This window comes from Egretta garzetta, unplaced genomic scaffold (assembly GCF_000687185.1).
Source record: "Egretta garzetta isolate BGI_Z169 unplaced genomic scaffold, ASM68718v1 scaffold79, whole genome shotgun sequence".
NCBI lineage: Eukaryota > Metazoa > Chordata > Aves > Pelecaniformes > Ardeidae > Egretta > Egretta garzetta.
This window is the reverse complement of record NW_009260791.1, coordinates 2,501,629-2,516,324: the sequence shown is the minus strand read 5'-3', so window position 1 is coordinate 2,516,324 and position 14,696 is coordinate 2,501,629. Positions and strand designations below refer to the sequence as shown.

At 44.9% G+C, this 14,696-nt stretch overlaps 1 protein-coding gene across 5 annotated transcripts; it reads right to left on the bottom strand.

Annotated features, from left to right (window-relative positions):
- Positions 1-1,872: 1,872 nt before the first annotated feature.
- Positions 1,873-13,152, bottom strand: ANGEL1 (angel homolog 1). Of its 5 annotated transcripts, none has more exons than XM_035901989.1 (10): positions 12,702-12,875; positions 11,932-12,042; positions 11,245-11,314; positions 10,390-10,823; positions 9,649-9,775; positions 8,647-8,757; positions 7,798-7,867; positions 7,204-7,367; positions 6,381-6,545; positions 1,873-6,092 (listed from the first exon to the last, which is right to left on the bottom strand). In XM_035901989.1, exons 1-10 carry the CDS (start codon positions 12,789-12,791, stop codon positions 6,064-6,066), a joined length of 1,371 nt encoding a protein of 456 aa, XP_035757882.1. In that variant the 5' UTR covers positions 12,792-12,875; the 3' UTR covers positions 1,873-6,063. The 5 variants fall into 5 exon arrangements, with proteins under 5 accessions (XP_035757882.1, XP_035757884.1, XP_035757886.1 ...); XM_035901991.1 differs by having other exon boundaries at positions 11,932-12,158; positions 12,715-12,800; XM_035901993.1 differs by lacking the exon at positions 12,702-12,875 and having other exon boundaries at positions 11,245-11,364; positions 11,932-12,018.
- Positions 13,153-14,696: the final 1,544 nt, after the last annotated feature.

Sequence of the window (14,696 nt, the reverse complement as noted above, 5' to 3'; positions counted from 1 at the left end):
ACTTCAGCAGCAGTCAAAGGCTTCTTGATCCCCTTATTAAATACTTAAAGATTAATAATATTAGCAAAAAAGGAAGACTAAAATGCTGTGACTTCTATAAATCTCTACTTCAGATGCTTGCTTCAAAATACCCTCTGCCCCATATCTTACAAATTTTGCTAAAGGTCGGGTAACTCCTAAACCCCCTATAGACGTACAGGTCAGGGTGATTGCTAGACAGTGGAGTGAGAATGGCAAACAAGTAACTTGGCCACAGCTGAGATTAAAAATAAGACTTTCTGCTTCCTCTTGGATCAGGCTTTCCCCCTGCTACTGATAGTTCCTGCCATTCTAGGTTTTTAAGTCAGTTAAGAGATTACACTACTTGAACCTCAGGGAAAACCTTTCTTGTGGAAAAGATACACAACCCAGTGAAGCAGTAATTAAAAATTAAGAAAAAGAAACCCAAACAGCTATTAGGCTGAGAAGCCCAAGACTGCAAAACTTAAGGCTCTCACATGCCTAAAAGCATATAGAAATCCATTCATGAGAGAGGAAGACTGAGCCTTAAGAGCACCATTCATGCAGAGACTGCAAGGTTATAGAAGGCAAAGGCATATGACTTGCTGTAGATAGCAGGCCATTACAGACCTAACTCAGCTGAGTTGGCTTTCCTGGATTGTATTTTTATTTTGGCAAAGAGTGACTGCCATCCTATCTCCAACCTCTCTTTGGGGGAGGAAGGGAGGAGAGGAATAGCTTTAGAGTAACTACTGCATTCATCCACCCCCAGTTCAGGAGCAGCTCCTGGAAGTGGCCAATAACTGAATAAACTTAAGACTGCTGTAGAAGGTTTTCCATCCAGAAAGAAAAGACTAAAAAAATAAAGAACATTGCTAAGGCTTGAAGTCAGATCTTTTTCTGTATAAAAGAAAAGACTGGATGGAACAAATGCATCTTTTGTTGCAGCACATGCCAGTGCGTAGTCTAGTCGTTCTCCCATTTGCCACCTCCGCACCTTGAAAGCTGCTGTGTTTGTCTAACCAAAGTTAGGAAAAATTTTCCAGCTCTACTATACAGCATTCCTATTCCCTTAGAGCATAAGAATGTGCAGTCTAGATCTGAAATAAATTAAATAAATTTAAAAATAAATAAAAGGAAAAATAGCTTCAAGACAGGAATGACATTTTCAGTGGAAGTTGGAGGATAACTTGTCTTGACAGGAGAAGCCAAACTTGTACAGCTGACAAAGGGAAGGAGCTTGAGGCATGCCAGCTGTTAAATCAGTCATCTTGGTTATCATTATAGCAGGTGAGCTCTCAAGAGAAACTCAGTATCATACTTTGAAGCAGGACGCAGTACATTCAATGGCAACGATCACGCAGCTTGTGCATTTCAGTGTGATGGTGCTATGAAAAGCACTACAGGCCACACAGCTGCAGCCTGGTAAGGAACAGGCTGTAGCCAGCAATTCAATTAACTTGCACAACAGGAAGCCTACTGAAAGGAGACGGTATCCCAGTAAGGCTTGCGTGCTCCTCCTTTAGATGAGCCACAAAAGGCTTCATCTGCACTTGGATGAACCATGGATATGTCTGCAAATTCCTAACAGTACATCCAATAAATGTTCATTAGTGAGGTGGTGGCAATGGGAGGAGAAACTGCACTGCAGCAACACCCTGCTTTGCAGACTGCCCACACCACTCTCAAATATCATTAGGAGCAGGACGTATACCTTGATCCACTCTTAAAAGAGATTTGCTCCGAGATGCTGAACTGTTCTTAGAGCCTCTAAGAGATGCCTCAGAGAAGAACTAAGGTAAAATGTATTTCAGAGCTCTCCTATACTTCACAAAGCAGGTGTCATACAGGCTAACAGTACATCCAATAAATGTTCATTAGTGAGGTGGTGGCAATGGGAGGAGAAACTGCACTGCAGCAACACCCTGCTTTGCAGACTGCCCACACCACTCTCAAATATCATTAGGAGCAGGACGTATACCTTGATCCACTCTTAAAAGAGATTTGCTCCGAGATGCTGAACTGTTCTTAGAGCCTCTAAGAGATGCCTCAGAGAAGAACTAAGGTAAAATGTATTTCAGAGCTCTCCTATACTTCACAAAGCAGGTGTCATACAGGGCACCAATGATCCATCTTAAATTTTTTTTTTTTTTTTATATATATAACAAGAGTTATTCCCATCTAAGTGTTGGTTTCAGAGCTCCCACCCCTCCCACTTAACTCTTCAGGGGTGAGGGAACCCACTACCTTATGGCTTGACACTACTTAAATGTTGAATTTGTAGTAAGACTTAGCCCTAAAGAATTCCACCCATAGCTTTTAATTGAAGAAATACAGCTGCAGAAAAAATAAACATCAGTAATTCAGAAAGATAACTGGATATGGCAGTCATGGGAAAACAGCTGCTGGAGAGACACATCATAAGGAAAAGGCATGAAGAAAGAAGACCTCAAGCAGCAGCCAAGTTTAATTTACTAAGAAAAGGAAAGAAACCAGATCAATTATATTGTTTACCACTCCTCCCATCCCATGTAACTGGGAAAACTGATTATAAAGGGCATCCTCCTGAAGTGATGAACTTAAAACTCTGAGAAAGTGAAGGAAGTCCAACTTCTATCTAAATAGCATAACTAAATGCACCACAGCTGCTAGGCTGTAATCTAAGCTGTTGTCTAGCAAAGATACTTCCTGAAATATGTGTTTGCCTCTACAGCTGCATGTTCCTGCAGCTTAGGAGACTGGTAACAGGGTATGTACACACACTGCCAGTGGTCTCTGGCAACCCTGCCCTGAAGTACCAGTCTCCCTGAGCTCTACATGACTACTGAGATGATGTAGATGATCCTACCTCTATGATACCTTCCCTTTCTGAGTATAGCAGGTATTCCTGTTGCTCCACTTTCATAACTATTTACAGAACCCTCTGTAATTCATCAGAAAGCTGTACTAATGACAACTATTCATGCATTTAGGTCAGGAAACAGTGTTAAGAGCTACATCTGGAATCTAAGTTCTGCATCCCACCATGTGTTGCTCATTACCACACCTCTTATTGTATCAACGTGTTACATTCTTAAAGCACCACAGAACACATTTTTTCTCTACAACTACTATGTACTAGCTGCTATTTTAGAGGTAGGGACCCTTTCCACCCACCCCACTTCCAAACTTCTATAGTCCCCCACTGCCAGAGGCATTCACAGGTCTCCAGATCCATTTGATGTTAACTTCAAGTTGCTCTAGAACACAGATTTTTTTATTTTCCTGAAACAGGCCAACTCTGTAGGGTTCTATACCAGAGCTTCAGGGACAGTGGTCAAAACAACCACAGTAATCAACTCTTCAACTCTGCCTTTTTGTGTCTGTATGCAGTCAGTAACAATGGTCCAGCATTTCTGCAATAGTTTCACCTATCAATGCCCAAGGAAGTGTGTGTAAGCCAGGGCTTCGGGAGCTGCAGGTTCCTCTGGGAGCTTCTAACCTTCAGAAAGAAGAATCCGAGGACTTGCAGGCATTGTCCTGGGGTTCCTCAGCACGTGACTCCAGCTCCAGTGTTCAACAACTTAGCCATTCCAAGTTCATACCATGCTATTTCATGTATTGAAAGAGAAAGCATTAGCTTGACCTGTGGAACATTAGGTTTTCCAGCAAAACATAGCTGGAACCTTAAAGCCTCCCTGAGAGATGCCTTCATGCAAGTTACCCAAAAGAAAAGTCAAGTCTTTGGTTTAAATAAAATGGAAGCAGCACTTGTGATGTTGAAGCACTGTGCCTACGCCTCAGTTACATCACAGGATTGGCAAGGTGCTTTGGCCAGTGCAGGGGCAACCAGTTCATCTGACCGTGTACTGTGCACACCTCATGGGTCTCAATAGGTGGGGCAGCAGGGCTGCTTTCACACAAACACACACACACACACACCCTCCCCCCCCCACCAACGGCCCATCAGACCCAGCCAGCAATTACAACTGAAGCAGATAGCCAAAGTTGTAAGTGCCAACACTATGCGTCACAGTGGTTTTTGTTTTGCTTTTGGTTGGTTGTTTTTAAACCTGTAGTGTCTTCCAAGTTTCCTATTACAGTGTTACCAGCTGGTGGGAGTTATCTGCAATCAGGCTGCTTTCTGGCAACTTCTTTTCAAGCCTGGCAGAAAATAAAGCTCTCAGTTCACCAATTTCCCTTTCCTCCACTCCCTTTTCAAATACAACCAATTACAACATCAGAATAAGAGTACTTACAGAAATTAGTGCAACTGTCAGATAAACAGAGCCATAGAAATACACAGCTCTGCATCCCTCTCCATGTACAAACATCAGTGCCATGCCAGAACCATTACCTGCAAATCTAAGGGCAAAAAAAGCTGCAAACTTATTCACCCCCAGATTGCTGTTCATTTACACAGGCTCCTATGTGTTGTCCCTGGGAACTGGGGTAGCAAAAGCCATCCACACATCACCAGGCAATACCACACCATCTGACAGGGGCAAGAAGGGAATATGCAGTCCTTACACAATCATACAGGCACACAACACAATCCCCACACACCCCCTTCTTTCTGTACGGTTTACAGAAGTAAGCTGTAAAAGATCAGCAGTACTTGCTTTCTTTGCGAGAAGGGGAAGGGTTCCTGAATGCAAGCCATTTTGCAGGACCAGCCTGATGCCAAATAAACCACCTTTGGAATCTGAGGATGTGCTAGGAAACAACAGCTAGGCCCACTTCTTCCCTCTCTTCAACCCTCACCACTACTATCTTGTGTAGCTACTTTATCCTCTCCTCTTTCACATCCCAGCCAGCAAAGCCTTGTTGAGCAAGTCCTCAGAGGGTTCAGCTGCCAGGAGCACAAGGTGCTGCAGTTACTTTATGGGTTTCTTTCTTAGATAATAAAAATTTTATTTTTCAACAAAGAAAGTAACATTTAAAAGTCTCCCAATATAACCCAGGAAGAGAGAACAAAATTTCAAGTCTCTCTGTACCTTCCCACAAAAACCTGAGGTGGGAGCAGATTTCCCTGCCTCATTTGTGAACAGAAGATTGATAATATTTCTGCCAATATTGCTCTCATCTCTCATGGAAAAACTGAGCACCAAATGTCAGGCTAAACTGGGGAACCTGCCCTAGGAACGGGTACAGTTCTATTGTTTTTGTACTGGCCAAGCCACTGCTGAAAAAGGATGCTGACAGGACACCAAATGCACACTGCGATCCAAGCGATCGACAATCTGGCTCCAAGTTACGCAGCCTTCCCTTCCCTCCCAACACCTGTCAAGAGACAGAAGTAAGACCTACAGGTTCTACCTAAACATGGCTGCTCCAGAAGAAGGCAGTAGCATGAACTTCACACAAGAGGACGCTACAGGTTGGCTACCATCTGACCTCCAACAGGCTGAATGGAATAAGAATTGGGCAAGTGACAAGTTATCAGCTCTTCCATCTGATGGCTCTGCTGCCTCTCACACTCCTTCCATTTTCGTCTCTCTTTTGGGACCTCCCAGAGCTATAGCTTCCTGGGGTTGTCATGCCTTACAGGATGATTTTTTCCACCCAATATTCACTGGGAGGATCGTAAATATTTTTCCTACAAGTGCCAAACCAGGCACTGTTCTGAGACTGCTAGAAAGGAAAGGAGCCTTCCCTGAGGCCTCTAGGCTTTTGCTGCAGTTCTAGAGCTCCTGTGGGTGGCTCTGTAGAACCCCTGGCTCCATTCTGGGCAATCCCATTCCCTGGTCCATTAGTCACAGCAGGCAGCTTCTTGTAGAAACTGTTCAACTACACAAACACTTCTGCAGCGAGGCAGCCCTTACACATTATTAAGCAAAAGCCATTTTCAAGCAGTTAGCAGAGCCAACAGTCTCAAAGGCAACACGACAAGTAGTCCTGGAAGGACCATATTTCATAAACTATCATGGAGAAATTAAAAGAAACATTGTTTTGGTGTGAAAGAATATTGGTGTGTACATCCCTTGCTCCTTGGTAGCGATTAACTAACCAGAAGTAGGCAGCATTGCCCCTCTCTTTCCCAGCTCCTTGAAGATTTCACACAGGGACAAATGAACATGGGAGCTATCTTGGTTCCTGCAGCACTAAAACATCTGCTAAACAAAGCAGTGGAACAAGGATCCCTTTAAGAGATGGTAATGCCTGAATATAACTGGAAGCCTATTGGGAATACAGCTCAGGTTTGCAGACACCCACCAAATACCAATGCAAAAAGCACTCCAACTCTCCCATCCCTGCTTTTTGTGAGGGTGTGAGGGGAGAAAGGGACTTTTAGGGCATGACAAGGAGAAGAGCTTTTTTGCAAGCAGGTTGTGAAATCCAGAGTCTCAACTGCTGTATTCAGAACAGCTTTTCTTTAGGGAAATGGAACCAACACTAACCCTCTCTGAGGCTGGAGATCTCCAAGCCAAAGCTAGCCAGCAGGCAGAGATGATCAGATGAACAAAAGGGATTTGGTAAGCCATCTGCCAGCAACAGAACATCTTCAGAGAGAAGGGAAAGGCGGCCAAGCAGCTTCAGGGCTCCATCCTGGTACAGCCTGCGACCTGACAAAGAAAATGGAAAGAAACATCAGTCAGAGACTGGTGCTGTAGATTAAGAAAGTTCCTTTCATGGTACTAAGTCCTAGCAATAGCTTCAGACTCTCCCCTGAGGAAGAATTCATCTCTTCATTTCTGACCTCCTCCCCAAAGTTGATTCAGACATGATCCAAACCAGTTCCAAGACAGTTCCTGGATGCGTTTACATGCGTCTTTCATCAGCGTAACTCCCATTTCAGGTAGCAGAGAGGCGGTGCCATTATAAGGTAACCAGAGTCACCACCTTCTAATGCCAGTGTGTGTGGTCTCAGTCAGACTAGAAGTCCAAGCCTTGAACTTAGGACCCAGCACTGCCTGTTATCAGCAGCACAAGAAAGATACTTGTACAAAAGAAGAGAATCCATTCCATTCTAGCTTCCTCAAAAAGCCTACATGAACCTAAGCTAAGTAGCTTCAGTTTTTCCATGGCAAAGATAAACAGTGTCTTCTCTTGATACCTGAGCCAAGTGTTGCTTCTCCTTTGTGCATCATTTCAGTCAAAGTCACACCTTGTAGATCCACCCCAGCTTAACGAAATGCACTGCCCAACACCAAGCTGCATTCTGGCATGCCTCACAGCCCTCTCCCAGTGTCGCAGGGATAAGCCCAACACTGCCATACTCACCCCCCCTGTTCCCATTCTCCACAGGCTCTGCCGAATAGAAGATATAATCAACAGTGGCTCCAAGCCCCATGGGCATCGTTGTGACCTCTGGGCGTCCCCTCTGTGGCAGGAAGTGGCTGTAGACAGAGGTCAGGTTGAGGCCATGTTGGATAACGCCTGAAGACCTGCACATGAACAGCCACCATTTACCAAGGAAGCAAAAAGAATGATGCAGTGTGTTCAGTACTGCAGTCACAGCTGAAGTTGCATGTTCCCTTGCTGATGCAACTTTTTCTACTTTGTGAACACACAAAAGACAGTCTTTCAGAAATACTCACTCCACTTACACCAAAGACAAAGTGGACTACCAACTTCCTTTGTCTCCAATGCCCAGTCCTGCCTATGCCCTTCATTCTCAACCTCACCAACACAATGGGGATAGAACAGCACCCAGCTGCTGGGACAACCCTGGGTGGATCTGTCTCTTCCAGGTAGTCCTCCTTACTCTCTTCCACCCTCACATTTATTTCTGTCTGTACTTCAGACAGATTTTCAGTGCTCAGGAAAACGAGACTGGGCTTGAAGAGTGGGGCCATTGAAGGTGCACCAAATTACCTTGGGACAAACGGCTGGGGATCAAGGTCTTTCACTGAGGCAGCAGGCTTGGGCCAGTGTGCAGGGCGGTCTGCAAAGGAGCAAAAAGATTCCAGCCAGATCTACACAGATCCTGGAACAGGCTGCTCATCACAAGTCTGAGAAGCTTCTCCTGAGACCAAACGATCTTTTTGCCCAAGAAGAGCAGATAGCTTCCAGTCACAGGCACCTTAAAGAAAAATATTCAAAGGAAACCCCAGCTCTAAGACTAACAGGAACATCCTGAGAGCAGATCAGTGCAAACAACTGAGAAGTTATATTCTGCCCTGCTAAGGACACATCCTTAAAGCTTTTAGTATTATCAAAGCTCAGGGTACTTCAACCTTTGCTCTCAAAGACAGTTCATTTGACTTAGCCTACAGCTTACTCAAAGGGTGTCTAGAAAGGCAGAACAGAAATGGAGAGAGCAAAACCAGCCATGCCACAAGGCCCAGAGATGAGGCAGTGTCTACTGGGTACCAGCATCCAGAGACATCTATGTTGTGGTCATTGTGACATTACAGTCTTCAGGTTTGTTCTTCCCACCAACAATCTTGAAGCAGAAAAAAAAGAAAAAAAAATATTTCACTTCATAAGAAACAGCCTTCAAAAGAGACTGAATCTCAGTGCATTTCAAGGAACACAGTCAGTGTTTATAAGGGTGGTAAGATTGTACTCCTCTGAGCTCTCATGGAATCCATTAATAATCACACAGCCACAGAAGGCACCCTTCTGCCTTCCCCTTTTCTCACCAGGCATTACCTCCACCTCACATTTTCAACAAAATCAAGCTACGAGAGTCACAAGCTGAAAAAAATCTCACATTAATACCTGGTTTAGCATCTGTCACACCTTCCAAGAGGATCAGGTGTGGTGGTCGTTCACAGGCAACATCGCAAAAACGAAACTGGAGCAGGAAGTCCCGGCTGTACTTGCGTCTGCCTGCAGAGAAAAATACAAGTTAAAAAAGAAAATAACTGCAGCAAAGCCACATCTACAGGGAACATCTGCATACTCTTTAGACCTTTAAACCTCTTAGAGCTCTTTAGTTTGTGAGAGGTTTTTGTGCCCAAGCACTCTGACACCATGAGAATGGGAATCACTTAATAACCTAAATGCAGAATAGAACAGATGCATAAACGTAGAAGAACAGAGCACAGTTATTGCTGTCCCCTTAGCTAGTGCAACGGTCATGGTCAGCACCTTGACAAAACAAACTAAGAATGTTGTCTCTCAGTCACCACAAGTTCAAGGGACTTTTAAGTAGATCAGTTACTGTGCAACTCAAGGAAATGTCGGCCGAAAAAGAAAAAACAATTTTGGAGATCAGGTTCAACGCAAGTTCTACATTTAAGATTCCAACAGAAGCTATTTAGTGCAGACTCCTTTTTTTTTTTTAATCCTCTCTAAGGACAGTAGAGAACAGTCATGATTGTAACTGGTCTCTTAGGAATGATTTCCTAATACTAGTGTGCAAATACTGCCCAAAACCGCTCCCACAAACACCTGCAGCTGAAAGCTGTGGCTGCTGAACATGGTTTACAACTGCACAAAAGCATAAGTCTGGGAACATGAAAGAGATACATAGGACAATGGTAACTGGTAGGGCAACAGTCAGCTCCTGACTAGAGAAAAAAAATGGGAGAAATTGGGCTACAGCAATAGACTCCAGAAAAATTAAATTTCATTCATATACCAAGGAAATGGATAGAAAAAGAGAATCTTTGCTGAGTGCCTCATGCAACACATGCCCAAGCTACTCTGAGAGACAGCAAGGCTCGCAAACTGTCCATCTTCAGCAAACTCATGTTCTCAGTGCACACTGGAGCTCACCTAGTTTCTTTGGCTGGCACAGCGTTACATATTGGCAGCTGTCCGTTACACCCAGTGAGCTCGGCCACAGTGGGGCCAGCAGTTTCCGTGCATACAACTGTTGGGAAAAGTCTTCCTGGCCAGACACCTGCAAGGAGGCCAGAAACAGGGCAAGAAACATCAGCAACACAGAGCAGAACTTTTGCAAGCTACAGACAATGTACATATATACCCTTGCCAAGAGCAAGACAGGAGAATACCCTCACAGAAAGGCATGAGCTAAGCTATTTAGAACATGGTGCAGATAGAATAAGCCTTCAGCTGTGGGGGATGGATACAATGATGTATTTGATCACAGATACACAGTAACGGGTAACTACAAGAGACTGTAGCATAGGTGCCCATTTCAAAATGTTTTTAGATCAAACATCCACATAAAGTTTCAGTAGTCTTGGGGAGTTGTACTCTCCTACACTTCCAGTCACCCAGGCACAAAAGTCCCATAGCAAGGGAGAACCAGGACCTGAAATTAAGTGGTCTATTATCACTGGTCTGCCTCAAGTGAAAAGAGGAGTGGTGGGAACAACACACACACGTTTGTTTGCTTCTTTTCCCAGCAGCGCTCAAGGCATCGAAGAAGAATGCTGCATAATTGAATTCAATATTCGGACTATCTCCTCACAAGAGAAAGAATGCAGCCATGCATTTCTCCAGCAGCATGCAAGAAAGAGCTACTCAATCCCAGTTCTGGTGGGCACCTACCTTCCACGCTGGCATCCCATGGTAGGAAAGTTCACCATTACGGATGAATTTGTAGAGCGGAGAATCAGGTACAGAGTTCAGGTCTCCACACAAGATGACAGGATAGTAGCTGCCTTCAGTAGTTTTTGCAATCTTGTCAATCTCTGCTAGGAGCAAGGCCATCTGGGCCAGTTTGATATCTCCCCGCCGGGGATTGAATAACACATGAGTGTTAGCCACACACAAAGGACTGATTGCCTTCAGATCTAGGCCCTCTGGGAGCAGAGGCTGTAGCAGCAGCACCAAGCCCACGTTATCCCGATTGAGGATATCCATGCCAGGCCGGAAGTATTCGATGGGGCTGAGGCTGATCAGCTGGAACCTGCTGTGCTTATAGCACACGGCACAGCCATCTGTCTTCGTCCCCGTTCTCCGTTTATAGAAGCACGCAAAGCCTGAAAAGAAACCATCACCTATTAAAAGGTTTATCCATTTGCTACCTCAGGCTCCCCCCAACAGCTGGGGAGCTCACCAAGTCTGTGTAGCAGAAGAGGTTCCTCCTACACATGGGTACAGCATTATACCCAATTCTGTTCCAATAATCATAGTTTATCATTTATCATTGAGGGTATTTTCTCTCTCCTTGTCCTTTTAGGAGCCACTCAGTTTTGTTACTCTGCTCTGTCAACTCTGAGAAAGATCAATTACAAAAGAAAGGGTAAAGGTCTAGGCAGACAGTTGAGAAGTAGGGCCAGCAGCCACCTGACAAACAAGAAGAGCTCTCTCAAGATCAAGTGCTTTGAAGACATTAAGCAGGAACCACTGCTTGGCCAGTCCCATGAGCTGGAGGTACAGACACATAAAAGCAGGACATACCCATCTCCTTGAACATTGGTTCCAGCTGCTCCCAGTAATGGTTCTCTTGCACCTCCTGGAGACACAGAACCTGGAAGGAAGGCAGATACCTCACTCGCTCCACCAGTATTTGCTAGTTACCTTGTTTTGGGGAAGGAAAAAAGCGGAAAAGTACACTTACATACCAACCCTGCAACCAGAAAGGTCATCACTGCAACTCTGTCCTGTACTTTCCAGATAGAGAGCAATAACTTTCTGGGTCACATTATTATCATTCAGTTTTCCAGTGATGAGGCAGAATATCCATCATCACACAAAGAGGACTCAAGGAATAAAGTAAGTCATTAAGTCCTCTTCTATACAGGCTTCCCCTCCTGTGTTGCCCTATAAACCTGGTCCTTTCCTCCCCAAACACACCTTATCTCTTCTTTCTCTACTTCTGCTGTTTAAAGAAGTTAAGCCCTGCTATCAAAGTATGACTAGTTTCTACAGTAACACAATCAAAGACAGACAGACACTAAAAAAACCCATATGCACAAGGCCTCAAACACTCTCAGAGGAATCAGTGTTCAGTTACCCAGCAGGCAGCATCTTCCTAGGACTTTCCCCCCGACTCTTTTTTTTTATTTTATTTTTTAATGCTGTTAGATCAAACAAGTAATTCAAATTCTGGTGACACTGACGCAGGAAGGGCTCAGTCATACTCACATCAGGATCCCAATGCTGGATCTCCTGCAAAAGGTTTGGCAGGCGGTAGTTCCAGTTCAGGATGTCTGGATGACAGTGTTGATACAGATCAAGGCCCTGCTCCACCAGGTCCTGAGCAAGGATGTTGTAAGACATGACTCGAAATTCAAAGAGAGGAGTGTTTTTCGAGACCTGCTCTAGCACACAGGGCTGGACAGAAAGATCCTCCCAGTCTCTCCATAAAATCTCTATATGCAAGAGACAAAAAGCCAAGTTACAGCCATACTGGATACCCTGCTGATACTTTTGCTCCCCTGGGACCCAGAAAATAGCCATTCTCATTCTCTAAGCTAGGGTATTCTAGCCTCTGAGCAAGCCCTCACCCACTCTGGTTTTCAGGTGCTCTTTTTGGATGTCTTTGGATAGCTGTCAGTGGGGATGGTATAACAGAAGACCAGAGTCAAGCACACTGAAACACTCAACCAGCTTTTGAAGGCTTTTTATATTATAAAGCCAGCACTGGTGAACAGTTCCTGGGAAATGAACATATATTGATGTTCAGACCAGACAGTCTAATAGCACAGAGACTACTAGCTGTGACCAGCCCCTTTGCCCCCCCACCCCCAGCAAAAACTCACTTTATAGTTTTCAGTAGCAGATCCTGTCAATTCTGCATGGACAGATACAATCAATGTCTTACTGACAGCAAGCCCAGACACAATAACCTGACCTCATTCACTACAAATGCAAATCCCAAACTGAACATTAGATTCAGAGCTGTTACTACTGACCATGGTAGGGTACCTCTGTCGGGAGAGGACAGAATTGTACTGTATCCTGAATGGGCCAGGCTGGGGGCTCTGTTGGCACTGTTCCTGCATCACGCACTAAACTCCAGGCCAGCACAGCTGGGTCTTCATTCTGCACTTCTACATCGATAGCGGCATAGCCAGCTATCTGGTGATCCGTCTGTGGCACCACAGCTGCCCAAGGGGCACTCTCTGCTACAGCCACTGCTTCCTCTGCTGGTAATTTTGCCAGCTCAGTCACTGCATCATCTTGTGGTTCTTTAGAAGCCAAGGCATGTAGCTCTGTGAGCTGCTGACCAGCACACTGGGTGACTTCTGGAGCTGAATTCAGGTCACTGAGGCTAGTCATCAATAGCTCTGAACCTTCTAACCAGTCACTAGTGAGCGTAACTGATACTTTCCCCACTGATGGAACACTCTCACTTGCTGGCAAATTCCCTGCTCCTTCTTCCAGCCACTGCTGGAGAAGGGCTTCTTGCTCCTCTGGGACCAATCTTCCTCTGGTTGCACCAAAGACGCCTTCTATCTGGGTGGACGTGCTCTTCGCCAGAAGCACATTCTTTCGACAGGTGAAGAAAGCATCTGCCAAAACAAAGCCAACATAAGACAGGTGAAAATCCTTTCTAACTTACTCTTTTTCCTGTGCATTTGCTGTAACTCTGTCTGATACAACCATTCAGTGCAGCAACCCAAACAAATGACTTATCTGAAGAAAACCAGTTACAGTCTGAACAACTTACCCTGCCTCTTCCTGAACGCAAGGCTGTGGTCCAATTTTAGTTACATTAGTCAAAGTCACTGACACACTGTACAGGATGACAATGGCTTTACAAACTTTAAGGAATGCAATTCTAACTTACGCAGCACCACAGCCAGTCAGCCAAGCTAAAAGGCCTTGTGGAAACTATCACCTCTCGGCAACACATGTAAAGGCACAGTCTGTAGAAGTTAGCTGATGGGGTGCATGGGCTGAGAAGCTGAGCTCTTGTAGATGACCACTTGGAGCAAGTTCCAGGGACTGAGTAACAAAGTAGTGCTCAGCTAAGAGGACCAAACGTATCACAGGAATGCATGTAGAAGAAAAACTGTTCTGTTATTAAAAGATGAAAAATAAAGACACGGAAAGACCAACATGTGCAGTTAGAAGCCTTATTAGAGAGAATATATGCACAGAAGTAGTCCTGGTAAGAATTACAGATCACCTGACGATTGACATCTGTGGTAAAAAAAAGAAATTTAAAAACCCTACTATTACTTCAACACTTGGATATACTAATATTGGCGGGGTAAAGTAGAAAAAGGCAGGGATTCTCTTCTCTTGTGTCTGTCGGCATTTACGTTTTGCTATGAATTCTGCACAGACACTAGTCCCTACTGTTGACTAGCAATTTCTGTTGTCTACAAATCACTTTTTCTCTACTGTATCCCTGTGACAGTCAGCCATCCAGAGCAGTAACATACAGGAGTCAGCAACATCTATGTATGCTTTTACTGTGTCTTTCATGTCAAAGCTTTCCGTATGTGTCAGAAATGGAGCTTTAAGAGCCATACTCCTCTCTGCAGTTTTGTAATTAAGTTCACAAAGGTCAGACACACCAAAGTAGTATTTTCACACACCACTAGCCAGGCACAGCTGTTACAAGAGCCGGTTACTACAGGATAGGAGCTGAATTTGAGAGGAGTCAGCTCGCTGCTCACTATGACCACAGTGTGCCAGTGGCTGCTACAGGCCTGGGGACAGGTTCAGGCAGGAGAGTGAGTGGCTTTACACCAGCGACTGTAAGTAGCAGCAGGATCTAGGAAACGAAGTGAAATAGTGATGCACGCAAAGCAAGAGTCCATCCATGAGTCACCCGCGGGTGCTTGGGCACTCACGGACCTCAGAGCAGCCCATCTCCAGAGTCCTTCCCAAACCTGCCGCGCTCGGGCCCCCACGCAGGCCGCAATCTGCCACCGCAGCACAACAGTCGGCAACCG